The sequence below is a fragment of the Manacus vitellinus genome, unplaced genomic scaffold, assembly GCF_001715985.3.
Source record: "Manacus vitellinus isolate BGI_N305 unplaced genomic scaffold, ASM171598v3 scaffold_67_pilon, whole genome shotgun sequence".
NCBI classification, from domain to species: domain Eukaryota; kingdom Metazoa; phylum Chordata; class Aves; order Passeriformes; family Pipridae; genus Manacus; species Manacus vitellinus.
This window is the reverse complement of record NW_021940737.1, coordinates 2,626,726-2,642,370: the sequence shown is the minus strand read 5'-3', so window position 1 is coordinate 2,642,370 and position 15,645 is coordinate 2,626,726. Positions and strand designations below refer to the sequence as shown.

Below are 15,645 nucleotides of genomic sequence, written 5' to 3'. Positions count from 1 at the left end.
CAGAGCCCACATCTCAAATTGAGTTTGAAGGGCTCTCAGGGAAAATGAAAAGATTACTAACTTCAAATAAAAAAATAAACGTACAAAACACACTTACAGGCAAGCCTGACAATTCTGGGCTTGCTTTCAGACTGTAACTATTCAAAGAATAAAAGTTATCACACCACAGAAAATACTGTCTCATAATTGTAGCACAGGTAACTTTATGGTGTCTCTGAGAATGATCCATTTCAACTCACTCTGTGCATACAAAAATGTTATGCCTGAAGCAAAGTTTGCTGCATTCCAGTCAAACTGTTCTCACTTCAATTTAAACACCTTCACAGCCACACTTACTGAGTGCTTCTATACATAAATTGCATTTTAATAACCCACCTAATTGCCTCCTTTTCCCCACGCAGATAAGCTTTTAAAAAGACAGAATCTTTGGTATCTTCTGCTACTGGCAAAATCCTGAGTTCTGTAGATGTTTCTATCACTTCCTGCAAAAGGTGGCAGAAAGAGGGAAAAAGAAGAATTGAATAAAGCCTCAGGAGTCTAAGTGCGACTGAAGCAAGGCACAGCTCCATCAACTTCACTTTATCCACTTTTTAAAGTGTGACAAAACTTGCCTGTAAAATAAATATTTGATTAAAAGTATCCACTTCACTACAATTGAAAAAGAGTTGGATCAAAAAAGGAAAGTTAAGGAAATCCTATAAGGAATTCTCTAGGATTCATTTCTATACTGCATCTACACATTTCTACATGGTGTGTCTACAACAGATCTTACTTCTTGCATTAGAAATTGCTGGGGGGGGGAAAGGAGGGTTCTGATTTTAGGAAAAGTCACCATCAGATTTTGTATATAAAGTCTTGCTTTTGAAGAACAGTATCCAAAAAAAACCAAAAACAAAAACAAAAAACCACCTCAAACCCAACACATTGTGAAGAAATCCAGAACTAGCTCAGACCCATCCAGCAAACAGAGCTTTTCTCTTCCACATTAAATTGCATTATTGTTGGCAGAGGGTGTCTGTGCACCAGTTGCATTAAAGCTTATCAGGAAACTGGGAAGAAATCCGTGGTATTATCTGCCACAGGATATCAGTTGACAGAACTGGAAGGACAGTGGTGTACAAATGCTTTTATTTTAATCCCTGTTCCTGGTGCTTTGCACATGCTACTGAAAACAATTCCTGCTCTTCACCAAAAAGTGCAATAAAGAGGTGTAGCAGGCAAATGTTTCCCTCCTGATAATGGATCATTTTGCACCTTCATTCTCTTCTCCAAGACCAGAAGATAATGTGGAGAAAACTTAGAAGGCTTTAATACTCCAGAGATGTATCACAGCTGCTCTGCAGCCTCCCAGCCAGCACCAACACACAGCTCTGACAAGTTCACCTCCCCTAACCCGAGGCTGGGATGCCACAATCACTCTGAAAGAAAAGCAAAAAAGGATGAAATGTTTATGCACCCGGATTTGTACGTGCTGTGCAATATGAAACTGCTCAAAACTATATCCTAAGGCAAATATATTGACTCTGATATTATGTGTGATTACAAATAATTCCTAATGACTTCCAGAGATATGTATCACTCACACCATGGATGCACCAGGTAAGCTTTATTATGATTAAGCAGAGAACAGGTCCCAAAAGCACAGGGCAAAAGCCTCTCCTTGTTGACAGACTTGTTTCTACACATGCACAAATTTGTTCATTTGCTCTTCTCTTCACTAGCATCAATATGTTATACAGACAAACCCCTTTTAGCACACATTCATCAGTAAATGTCCAAGAAGAACAAATCAATAGGCCAAACCAGGATTTACAAAACCCAGGCAATAAAGTACATTTTCCAAGGGCTCGGAAACTACTGAATACAATAGTACACTTTATAACATTTTTCATCCTGATGCCAGAGTCGATTTTCTTCTGTGCAAAAATCCACTGCAGTGAAAATCCTGAAAGCATCCAACTCCATATTCTATGCAGGGAAAATACAACACACCTATGAGGGGTTTCTAATGGACATGGTGAAGTAGTTTCGCTTTTTTTTTTGTATTTTTGAAGTAGATTCAGCAAGGTCATAATTTTTTTTTTACTTTCACAAACTCATAGAATCCTAAACTCAAAAGGCGAGTGCCTAAGGTGAAAGGACTGATGTAAGGGTTGCATTTTACAAGGAAGAAAAAGGAATAAGAAAAAAATCAATATATTCTAGAGTAATTTTATTTTTATGAAGAAAGCTTTCAATACATCATGCCAAAGTCTGCAAAGTGGCTTAAGTTTTTATTGATAAAATGACATCTTAAATAACATTCTACACAATGTCCAGTTCTTCAGTGATAGGTGACTTACTTCTAGGATTTACTCTGAAGGATGGGGAAAAGAATTTGCCCACTTACAATTCAGAAGCAACCTGTCACTGGGTTTAGATCCTGCCCCTTTTCAAGTTTAACCAGAAAGAAAAAAATGCTCAGAAAAGCATTAAAATATGTTTAAACCAAAACAAAGTAAAATAACAGTACCATTAAAACCATTTGTTACAATCTTTCCAGAAAGAGGAGCAGAAAAGATGACTTCAAAAGAACTGTCAGAAGTGAGATCTCAACACTGTTTTTCACCACAACCACAATCCACGTGCAGAGAACACAAGTGATACCCAGGAACCCAGACCCAAAGTAGCAGCCAATGCAAATGTCTTGCTTGTTCCAGTTCAGAAGACGTGTTTCATGTGCTTGATTCCATATGTTTTGAAGAAAACCATGATGATCAATGCCCAGAGTCCTAAAATAAACCCTCCAGGAGGATGCCAATCCTTTTGTTTTGGTTTCTGAAAGAAAAAAAAAGAAAAACCAAAGAGAGAAAAACAAAGTATTAGTATTTAGCTCTCACATTAAGCAGTGCACTGTGTTTATCCAGTGCAAAAAAAGTGATCCTTGCAGGAGAGAAAAATAGCAATAAACTGCATTTCTTCACAAAGTAGAAGCATCTTCCTTTGTGATGTGGTGGAGAGGCTGAAGGGAGGCAAGCTGTCACTCAGGCAGGGAGGTTAAATACCACAAAAAGGCCACTAGAACTGTGCCTGAGCCACCACTCCAACGGTGCCTACTGGTGTCGTGGGATGTGTTCAAACTCATTTGTTTGGACAGATTTTCCTGTCTCTGGTCTCGTGTTAATACAAGAGAAAAATGCTGTGAGTAGGAAAAAACAGCTCCTGCCAGTGAAAATGTGAAAGAGAAAAGAGAGCATTGTTTTTTCACCACCCATTTTCTACAGCTCCTTTTGTACTGAGAATTATGTGAGTAAACAGAAATCTGACCACGTAAGAAGCAAAGACTCATCATTACAGGAATATCATAAAACAAAATAGGATTGTTTCTAATGTCAATCACATTTCCCAGGGGCCTCATTGATTCTGCCTTTCCTTAATGTAGAATTATATTCTGCAATTCAAACATCTGTCCCACTTGAACAAATTTTTCATCTTCAGTAAAAAATAATACACTGCAATTTAAGGCCTTTTCTGTCTCACAACTTAGCAGTTAGACAAGACAAAACTTGCCTATCCTCTTCCTCCTCTTATTAAAACAAAAATTCAGATACTCCACATTCAGTGAATGGAGAAGTGGACTGTAGAAGATCAGAGCTGTCACATGCCCCAAGATCTGTCTCTAGGGCCAAGAATAAGATGAAGCTATATGAATGCAAAATTTTAATTAAAAATATAATGACAAAAATATCAGAATTATACTATTTAGAAGTATAACTCAGTCCCTCATGCCTGTGCCTACTCTTGCCCTCAGCAGGTGTGTTTTACAGATCTTCCAGGCAGAGATGATTTACTATTACAATAATAAGCACTGAAGCGCTCACTGAGATTTTTATTCCTGCCTTGCTGAAAGATTGGCACCATTTTGTCCTTGTACAGAATGAGACACAAGGGGCACAGAGTATTTTGGTTTTGTTGCATTTAAGTCAAATCTAAAATTCTCTTTCTGCCACATGAGTAACTATTACAAAAGATGGTGCCGTTTCAGTCTCAGTGTCATTCTCCTCTAAATGTACCAGGAGGCTGGTGAACTTTAATGCAATAAGGAACAGTTTGCAGCTTCTGTTCTTCCAAAACAGCTTTCCTATCAACACAAAAACAATGTTTGTGGATTGCTCAGCTCCCATTTTCTAAACTACACAGTTTTAGCTTCAAGATTTTTCTTGAAGTACCCTGCCTGCTATTAAAAAGTAGAACAAACAGTCACATCACTTGAGACACCCCGAGAACTCAGCAGCCTGAAATATTAATGATTTTGCTCTGATATGGGAATCAGAGAGCCAGCATGACAATTTACATCAACAATGACACACCCAGAGATGTGAGGGCAGCACCGAGTCCCCCTCGAGCAGCCCGGGTGCCGCTGGTGATGTGCCACCTCGCCGAGGGTGTCAGAGACTGAAACGGCTCATGATTTATGCATTCTAGGATTGCCAAGGGGCTTTTGCAAGCTTCTGCAGGACTTTTGCATTATACCTCTCATGGCCTATCAAAGCCCATCCCCCTCTCTGCCAATCTTGAAAGGCTGGAAAAACCCTTTGGCCAGAGCCCTCACGGGAACTCAGCACAGACCCAGGAGAGGTTGGAGGCTCGTGGCATGGCCCGTGACACCATCCATGGCTATAATAACTCATAACTTCTTGGAGTGTGGGGGTTTCCCTCCTTCACCCCTAGCAGATCAAGGCCACCACTTCAACTGACAGACATGAAAGCTGCAACTACCAAGTGTCATCGCTGGACCCCATGGGCAGCGACTGTAGACATCTGTCCACTCTCAGCTTTTCTTTCCCTTACTCTCCCTTCCCCTTATCCTGTCTTTTCTTTTTCTCCCTTATGCATTCTCCCCCCAGGGGTTATCCCTATGACAGATGATATAGATCACAACAGCCAAAATGCTAACATACCTGTTCAAACAAAACTGTTAAAATAAACCCTACCTATATATGTTTTCAAACACCGATTATTCAGTGTCGTTTCACTCTAATCCACCCCAAGGGAATTATTGATAAGAACCTGGGTTATCCCCCCCCTTTTTTTCTGGAGTGGGTTGTAACAGAGGGTGATGTGCCACCTCGCTGACAGTGATGTGCCACCTCACTGACATTCCCCACTGCACATCTTCAGAGTAAACAGCTCTGAAAACCGACCCCGCCTGTTCCAAAGGCTGCCAGCGCATCTCCCTTCTGAGAGTAACAGCACACGACACTTCCCCACACAAAGGGACTTTCTTGTTTAAATCCTCCTAATTAACCCGTCCATTCGTATGCATATTGCAGTGCCTGCTCCATCAATCTCTTTGTACTATCAATCTTTCCCTTCTTGGATCTCAGACAAGTATCTCACCACAAAGTGGCACCTGACCCTTCTAGACAAATGACTTCAATTTGCAGCCGGTGACACTAAAAGCCTCTCTCTCCTACTTTGTATAGAACAAGTAATTTAATTTCTTTAAAGAATTTATATGAATAAATATTTATAAGGTGATCTATGAGTATGGTTTTACATTTTGTCATGTCATGTATTGAAGATGTATTGAAGTATCCACGGAATTCTGCAAAGAAACAGAGGCCAGTGCAGCAGTGGCTTTGCACTGGGAAATCAAGGACACACATATAGTTGGTTTAAAGTCATGGGATGCAATGTTAAAATGAAAACCAAGAAAGTATGAGAAAAATCATATCAGGCTATACAAGAGCTACATCCTCAGGAATCTTAAAAATAAATTATCTTAATAAGAAAGATTTACAGACCCAGAAACTGGAATTTATGCATAAATATTAACCACAATAAACGAGCAAAAAGATACAACTCTGTTGAACACCTGTAAGTCAATAGTGAGATTAATTGAGTACAAAATTATATTGAAATATGCCTGTATTTTCCACTAGGGACACATACACATCAAAACCTTATGAATACCTAAAAGGGGATTACACAGATTCATGTCTAAACCTACCAAGTATACCTGTAAGAGCTGAAATAGCTGATTTTCTTTAAATTAACTTGCTCACAGATTCCCAAGAAAGTTCCTCACTGAATTAAAAATGTACTTAACTGCCAAACTAACAAGTTCATCCTTCTAAAATCCTAACAAATATACCACAGAAAATGTCAATAACCAATCTCTGTCCAGGTGGGCACATCAGCTCAGCAGCAAACAGTGCTGAAGTTCCTGTTCAAAAAGCTGCATTTGGCACCTGTGAATCACACCCATCTGCACAGGAGATGGAGTTGCTGCTTGCATAAATTATGTCAGCAAGTTGTACTTAGCAAATAAAAAGTTTTCTTTTTACAGCCGCATACTGGAAAAAATGTTTAGAAAGGACAGAAATTCTTTCTATGCTTATATTAGTCCTGTGGTGGCAAGCAATGCCTGGATAAACTGTCCCTTTATATCAATTTTAGGATTGATCAGAAAGCATTAGTAAAAATAAAATTTCTCATAGATTCCTTGAAAAAAAATTCAGTAGTTCTCCTATGAACATTACCTAGTTCAGAGACTTATTCCAGCAAATTTCTGTGAGAGTCAGGTAATTCTTGAAAGTCAGGCATTTTCTTGCTTGTAAGAAATTGCTAAATGGACCAAAACCACGTTGAGTGTCAAAGTATTTTGATTTTAAATTAATTACGTATCTTTATGACGTCCAAATTGATGTGAGAATGTGTACCATTAAAAGCCTACAGGTTGGTTGCACTACCTACAAATTACACAGTACTGGTTCTTATCTGGGACTGATCTGGAGGAGTGGAGACAAGACTCCTTTAGCTCAAGTTATTCTGAATTTCACTGTTGTAGCACCCACCTAAGAACTGCCTTTGTAACCGACACATTTAGGTTTTGTGATTTCCATCACAGCACAACCCCATTACAAACGCCCTCTCAGCCCTACAATAACAACAGCAGCACACAGGTAAAAATGCACACACAAAATGGGACAGTCTGTCAGGAACAAATACATTCAGCAGCTTAAGGACTAGTCCTTATTGAATTGCTGGAGATTCCAAATTAAAAAGACAGGTAGCTAAGCAACAGCAAGCTTCCTCCTGTGAACAGTTTTCTGTTGTGCTCTCTAGTTCTGGTAGATACTCATTATCCTGTGGAACTTAAAAACAGTTAACAGAGAGTTGCTCCAAGTACTGTAATTAAGGAGAGGATAAAACAGTGTATTTTCAAACTGGATGGGTCTGTAGGGACCTGAATGGAAAGTATCCAAGACTTTCAAATGAAGGTGTCTCATAAAACATGCAATACGTGTTACTCCAATTAAAATGAGTTTTATGCAAAAAATAATAAAAAAGTATTACAGCTGAAGTGGTGATTAGATTAGGAATGGTTTAATTTTCAAATGTTACATGAGAACTGAAATAAGATTTAAAACATCATGTATTAACATTTCATGTGGAAAACACCCTCTTAAATTTATCATTATAAGCCAACAGTTTTCCAACAGGGGAAAGCCCGTGCTCAGCCCTCCGAGGAGTTCTCTACCTCTGCCAGTCCTGGGGGTCTTGCACTCATTGGGGTGAATTTTATCTATTTTGGGGTGCAAATTTCCAAGTTTTCCTCTGGGTCATTCTCCATTTAAATTCTCCATTTCTTCCACTGCAATACTAGAGATTTTCTTTCAAGGTAGCAGATTTTACGTTAGGGTCTGTGGTAAAGACCAGTACTGAAATCCAAAAAAGGATCCACATTTCAAAACAGGTCTTTGAAATTCAAGGCTAACCTCAGATCCACAACTGAAACAACTCCTTCTTGTCTCAGAAAACTGATCTCAAACTGAAGGAAACTCCTTGGAAAAGCTAAATTCTGCTACCCAGTGCACTGTGCCAACAGCACACTATATATTTCCTAGAGCCACTCCATAACTACTCGGGTTTACTTGCAATTTAGAATTTCAAACTGGGTAGTCCTTTCAATTCTTACCACAAAGCACATAACAAAGTTTAATTTCAGGATGAATTTATATGTATCACAAGCAAATCACAGCATAAAGTATGTCCTCAAAGCTTTTAGTGGAAGTCTGTACTTCTAATTTGTCGGGTCCAGCTTGGATTTTGGGGTCCTCACAGGGGGGTGAGAGAAATCAAATAACTCCAGCCATCTAGTAATAGTTTAATCCCTTCTGTGCCCACAGCAAGATTAAAGTCAGAAGAGAACTCCAGCATAAACAGTGCCTGTTAATCCGCAAAACAATTTAAAGTACTTTTGTCTAATCTCCCAGTTTGTATTTACTAACCACAGTGCCGTGATTGCTGATATCTCAAATATTAATAGAATAATGAAGAAAGTTCATTCATCAACAACAAAAGGGTATGGGAAAGAACAGCAGCTAAACTACATTAACATCAATACCAACAACTGCATTTTTAATATTTCCTTTGTATAATCACTGTAACATAACAATACTGTTATGATAGCTTTACTTTTTCATTTCCTTCTAAAACACATAATCTATAAGGGCTTTTTTAAAATGAGCTTCTACTTATTACTGTCTACTTTCAGTGTTATCTCCCAGTATTTCACAGCACTGCAAAGTGCTTTTAGTGGTTTAACAATTATTCATTAATCTTCCAACCTGTGATATACAATACATAATATAAAACTTCTGATCACAGGGAGCCTTCCCAGCACCTGGGACCCAGGGCAGGTGAATTCTCAGCCCAGCCAGTGCTCAGGTAAATGATGCCCACCAGGCAAACACAACAGGGATGGCACCAGGGGGCCTCCAAATCCAGGTGTGTGATTTGCCAGACCCAAAGTGGACACAAACATCTCTGCACTGGCAGCAGGAACCGTTCCTGGCACAGCAGAGGCTCCTGTCTGCTCTGTCCAACAGCATGAACACAACTGCTCCATTACTGGAGCCTTCATTCATTTACCCTTTCCACTCATTCTTCCAATGGAAATTATTTCATCAAATTTCAACCCTCTGAATTGTTTAGGAAAACAATTCCAGACAGAGCACTGGAGAGCAGCCTGCCAATATCTCTATCTCTGGCCATTCATCAGCCCTGTCAAGAGCTGGGAGTTACATTGCTGTGCTCCTCACAGCGAGCTACTGGAGAGTAAATAAAATATAATTAACTTAACACAAAAAAATCACCAATAACACCTAGAATTACACATTTAAGTGGGATAAATGTGGGGATATGTTTGATGCTAACAGTGCTTTCCCCTGAGGAAAAGTGTTCAGAAAAGTATCTGCCATCACAGCACAGCAAAATAAGTCAAGATTGATAACATTTATATTTTTTCCTTATCAATGTGAGCTTATTGGTAACAGCTACTTTTTATGCTGCATAAGCTCAGAAGAAATACAGTAGATAGAAAAATCTAGCAAAACTCCTACTGTTAATTTTATTACTCACTGAAATACCATTTAAATAAACACTGTCTATCAGGGAAGCTTTCATGTGTAAACAATAAAAAAGTAATGATTAATAAAAACTGTACAAGGTTATGTGAGAAATGAAAATGTTACAGAACACTGAACAGACAGCAGAAAATGGAATTAAATCTTGCATCTTGGACAACCTACTAAAACATACTTCAGTAATTTCCTTTATATTGGAAGGTCCTGATCCTGCATGTATTTAGTGACAGGAAACACAAACTAAGTCAAGAATTTAGTCTTACACTCAAATAGTGCATGTGCTTACACACACACTAATGTCATGCACTATTAAGCAATAAAATAAGGAATAAAGAGTAAGAAATCTCTTTGCTTTAGGATCTTAGAGCATCCCCTCCTTTCCCTCTACTCCACACAGCCCTTCATGCACACACTTGTCTGCCTCATTCCTGCCATTGTTATTCCAGGGACACAAATACTAAAGAACAGCAAAACTGATCTCCAAACTGAAAGTAATTCTGGAACAGTATTTCTGCTGTTAAACACTGTATTTACCATAAGAAACAGCGATTTAATTTACCATTAAAAGGCTTCGCTAAATCAGTTTTTCCTTTAATTAGGGAAGTCCTAAAATTTGTTTTAGTTCAGCCATAAATTTTGCATTACTACACCATAGCACTTCACAGGTTTTTCTCATACAGACAAGATTTATAATTTTTTAATTTAATAAAGATTAAAAAAATAAATGTAGCAATAGCTCTTCATTCCATGATATTTTCAGCTTTTAATTTACATTAAAAGACCATTAATAAAGCATTTTTTTAAATGCAGACTTTTACTGCTGCTGCTTACTATAATAATAATAATGACCATGATCATCTCTATAACCCCAAAATTCTACTGCTAGAAATTATGCTTTCCCAGTAAGGTTTCTGTGGTTTAATTGTCTTCATGTAATATTGATATTTGGTACTTGGATGTAATTAAGAATAGGGGAACCATTCTTAGAATACTATTCCAATCCATTAGGTAAATTTTCTCACTATGACATAAAAATTTTCATCTACTTAATTAGCAGACCTACTATTTCCATGCCTAAGTGCACCTAAGCTGTTTTATGATGGCCCAAGGAAAAAAAAAAAAAAAAGGAGCCACAACACATCAATTATGGCTCCACTCAATTGTACAACTATTTTAAAATGTGTGAACAGTTAAGACAAAATTGAAAAATTACCATAATAGGCTTTTGACACTTCCCTGCTTAAGCAAAAATTAATTCTAACTCCCTGTTTTTATGCAAAGCCTTTATAATTTCTCTAATCTCGAGTTCCCATGAGAGAGAACACAATACTTTCAAGTATAAGTATGTGAGGCTTGGCATCTTCTCTTTTTAGTTATGCAGTTTATTTGATGGAAGTCTAAACTGCTAAGCCTCCCTTTGTGCTTAATATAAGCCATCCTCAGTGGAAATACAAGTTAATTTAAGTAAAATGAAATTTTAGGAAGAATGCATTCTCTCTCATAGAAAGCTTTGCTAAAGCAAAGCTTTTTTTAAACCCAGCATCTGTTTCCTGAATTGCTCTAGAACCTGTAATAAAAATAAACTAAAAAGAAGCAAAAATTTTAAAAGGTACTTTTACATTTGAAACATCATCAACATAAAACCAGTTTAATGGAACAGCTTATCTACCAATTTACTGTGTGTTTTTCAGTTCCCCCTTGTATCATGCATGAAGACACTCTTACAGTGTAATGACTTAGCATGTTCTAAATGTAACACATTAAGCATCACCTGCTTAATTAATGGTGACTATTATTAAAACCTACTGCCTGTGTTACAAATGCACACCAGCTGCATTGCTGGTATACTTGTAGCTGCAGTATTTGTACATCAGATACTCTGTTGCAGCAGCACATGGTGTGTTCTGATGCCCACAAACCTATTAAGGTCACAGACAGCTTGTGCAGATATTTAGTCTATTCCCATGTGAGGCAGAGGTATATTATTTGCATACCATTATGCACTGAAAATCCTATTCAGTATCCCCCCTCTGGAGACAACTCATCACACTGTCCTAAATAGTATTCACTTTTTCAACACTTGAAGGAACAGCAAATAAATGGGACCCAGAAAGACTCGGAATATCTAAGAATCTAGGCTTGGAAGTGATAAATGTGAATGAATGCAGACCAATAGATCACCAAAAAAATCTCATGGAAGCCAAGATGATGAAAAAAGTGAATTATATCCTTAAGAGAGGACTAAAATGTTGAGAGTGAAAATGGTTGAAGAGATAATTTTAGCCAAAAAAAAAGCTGACATTAGCCAAGCTTATTATGACCACAAAGGAGAGCAAAGAGTCTCAAAGCACAGAACTCACTTAAAAATAGCCTCCTTACACTGGCAGTGACAGCAGCAGTCCCAAGATCAGCTGCCCTAACCAAAGTGAGATAGCTATTGATATTTTATCTATAGCAGTGATGTCAGCAACCCAGACCCACGGGCCATGGACATGTTGGTCCTTCACAGCAGCTGCAACACTGTGCACACCTGCTGTCACCACGGACAGCGACCAACACGCCTTGACTGTCCTCCTCGGTTTTATTCTCCCCTTAATCACCATGTTTGGAATAAACATCTCCCAGCCTCCGCTCTCTCCCTTTTCCTCACCCTTCCTGATGCCACTGCAGCCAAAAGAAGGGAGAATATAAATAAAGTAACCGTGTGCTTTGTGCAGAAAGTCAGAAGAGATTAACACAATGGTCCTTTTACAGCCTTGGTCTGCAAATCAGAACCTCTCACTGTTAACCTTGGGTTGCTTTTTGCCGACGTGCTGCTTCAAGTTTACTTTAAGCTGCAAGCATTTCTGAAGCTGTCTTTCTCTGTAAAGCTCTGAGCACAGATGCAGCACAATAGGAACAGTAACCATGGCCTTAAAATCACAGCTGTGGGCACAACAAAAGCAGATCGTGGCACAACCAGTCCCACGCCAAAACAAAGACACAGAAAAATCAATAGTGCTTATTGAAGGGTTTGTGCATATGGGATCTTCAAACACATGGCTGGTTCAGCTGTAAAAAGGCACAAATCGATTTTTTGAATATCAGAAATATAATTTTTTGAGTCTGCGGTCATACAGCTCCTACCTGCCCTCCAAATGCAGTTATTTGAAGTTCAGACGAGTAAACCACAAAGATCTACAGCACTCTACAAAAGCCTGGCATGTTACAGTCATTTCCTGAACCTCTTCCTTCATTTTACATCTTAAATAGTGCTGATTAAAAAGAAACGGTTACAGGAATTACCTCTTAAAGAAGCTGCAAATCCAACGTGGCACCTCGAGCAATTACAGCTGCTATAGAGCCAGGGTATCTTTTCATATATTTTTTTAATAGTATATCTGACAATTCGATATGCTGGTGGGTATGAAACTGATGTCTCATAATCCACAAAATGGATGATGCTACAGTCACATATAAAGCCTCATATTAGCAGTAATCTCAAGGGCAAACTGAGCACTGCCATGATATGCCCAAAGCCTTAAGTGTATTTCCATTTCAACCTGCTAGAACAACAATTATTTTCACTCTTTCTCATCTGCTTGTGAGAAACACAAACAAAATCTTTCAGGGAATACAAGAACACTTTATTAATTTTGGCTGATACTACCTATCCAGGCTGGCTTTAGAAATTCAGACAGCCAGACTGAAGAAATGCCTTTTTTTTTTTTTTCCAAGCAGTAGTTTTCACCTCACTGCTGTGCTTAACGAGCACCAGGACAGGGTGGGAGTGGAATGTGGCCACTTGAGGGGCAGCCACTGGTTAAATTGCAACAAGTTGCCTGTCAAGCTGATCTCCCACGCTGTGCCAAAGGAGAATGAAGATACAACGCCAGTCTGGACATGTCAGGGTTTTCATAGCTTGGGAAAGAGAAAAGAGACACAACCTCAGAAAAACGACAGTTCTTTGTCCAAACTGCAGGACCTGGACAGCCCAAAATGGTCATTTGGAAAACAGTGCAGCAGCTGCATCCGTGTCTGCTACTGCGTCTCCCTGAAGAGGTGACTGCTTTTGAGGGAGAGCAGGGACTAGGGCTCACTGTCACCTTGCTGGGTGAAGGTGAAGAAGGGATAAATTCACATTCCAAGACATGACAGCAGAGACTGGATCCTAGTGATGCACAGAGGAGCTAATTATCTACATGCACTTCAAATTTTGATACCTGCTCAACTAACTGTTCTTAACGGGGTGTGTAACAGGCAAAAAGAGGTAATTCTTTTACAGGTTTAAAATATACTTTGGTTTAATTTTTTACAAGTGTAAGGAAGGAGGTAAAGTTACATGCTTTAAGGCATAAACAGGGAGGAAAGGATAACCATGCATGAGACATTTCTGGAAAGAAAAAGCTACCAAATGGCATCTCTAAATGTCTCTGGGAAGCTGGAACAGGCATGGCAAAATTTCCCCTTCTTGGCTTACAGAACTGCTCAGTGTGGTATTTCTAGTAGGAAAGGGTTAAAAACAAGACCCCCACAACTGACTGTTCAGGTTCCTCATGCAAGATACCTTTCAATGCATTTAGTTATTCAATCCATTGTATTCAGTATAATTGGAAAAATTTAAAACTACATTCAGTTCCTCTGTAATGCTTGGTCAGCAACAAAAGCCACTCATGCCTCTTTTCTGGCTCTGCTGAGCAGTGTTGTGTGCAGACAAAGGAAGTGCTCCCCATACATTAATATTTTGGTACTCTGGCCTTACAGAAATGAAGTTCCTCATAATTACGACTGGATTTTTAAGATTTGGAAGGCAGCATTTGAAAGAAAAATAATTCTAAGATATTTATCTTTATTCTGTCTTGAAGACTAAGAGAAGAGGTTCCATCTAATATTGCAATTTAACAAAGAGATAAACCAGCAGAACTTCCCCTGTGGTTGACAAACAGTAAAATAACCATCATGGACAGGCAGAGAGGGATCACCCACGAGAGTTTAATGGGAAGATGGAAGACAAGAGACTGTTTTACCAAGTCTCTGCTTCCAGAGGGTTTCCCTTATGCTCAGATGAAAAGCATAACAAAACAAAAGCCACCATGGCTTGCTAGTAAAAACAATGATCAGTAATTTATGTTAACACCACATCATCGTCTTCTGTGATTAAAAAAACCTGATGGACCACTGGATTCCATCTGAAGGTCCTGAATACCATTTCTGACTCTGCAGTACTTCACCAGATGAAAAAAAAGAAGCCTGAAAGCCTCTGGTTGAATGTTTTGCCAGTAAAAGATCTGTACCATCTACAACCAAGTCACGATTGTGTTTGGTGATTTCTTGGAGTGAGTCAGACACAGGGGACTGTGCCATTCTTAATATATGACATGACTCATACACAGAGCAAGATTCTGCTACTCAACTTTTTAAATCAAACTTAAGATTAGAAGAAATCTTAGGGAGTGAACTTCAAAGTGGTCATGATAAGAGGACATTACTGTCTTCAGCATGTTGCTCAGAACTGCAGGTGTCCTAGTGCAAGCTGACACATCACAAGGCTTTTTGTTGGGTAGCCAAGTAATGCATTTTGTTAAAATAAAACTGGGCTCTGAAGGGAGAGTACTCTCTAATGTTTGCTGCTATGAAAAATTCAATTTTCAATAATCCTCAAAACATTTAGTTCTGGAAAGAAAAGCATCCCTGCCTGAGAAGACCTGTGTCTGTGCTAGCAGGTGCAGCAGAATTTGGAACTTTTGGTGAAAGGTCATATTTTATCTCTGACACCATCTAGCTGAATACCACGACCAGAGTTCTAAAAAGCAAGATATGCTTTCAAGTTATTTTCAAACACGGCTACATGAATGGATTTTCAAAGAATGTATAAATAGCTGTGTCTAAATTTTTACACATTGAACCTGACACATCTAAGTATCACAAGTTGCTTTTGAACCTCTTAGCCTGTAAAGACACAGTAAAACGCAAGTATCACTTATCAAAGTACTTCAAAACTTTTAATAAATTATTATTCATAAACAAAAACTAATGTCTGCATCAAAAGTAAAAATAAAAATCTGGGTTACTGCTACGCTATTAAACACTTTGCATACTTAACCAAACTTCTGAACACTAATGGTTTTTATAAAACATTTATAGGAACCAAGACTCCACCATCAGGACAGAGGCAGACTGAGTGCCAGGGGAACTCCTCCTCCAAGGCCCTGGGCAAGGCACCAGTGAGAACACTGAATTTTAAAGTTATGTT

General features: G+C 38.7%; 1 protein-coding gene across 1 annotated transcript in view; it reads right to left on the bottom strand.

Annotated features, from left to right (window-relative positions):
- Positions 1 to 1,591: 1,591 nt before the first annotated feature.
- PIGK (phosphatidylinositol glycan anchor biosynthesis class K) overlaps positions 1,592 to 15,645 on the bottom strand; it is a 61,910-nt gene continuing 47,856 nt past the window's right edge. The window contains exon 11 of the mRNA XM_029963987.1: positions 1,592 to 2,817. Coding sequence (XP_029819847.1) covers positions 2,701 to 2,817 — 117 coding nt within the window. The 3' untranslated portion in view covers positions 1,592 to 2,700. The remainder of the gene's footprint in view (positions 2,818 to 15,645) is intronic.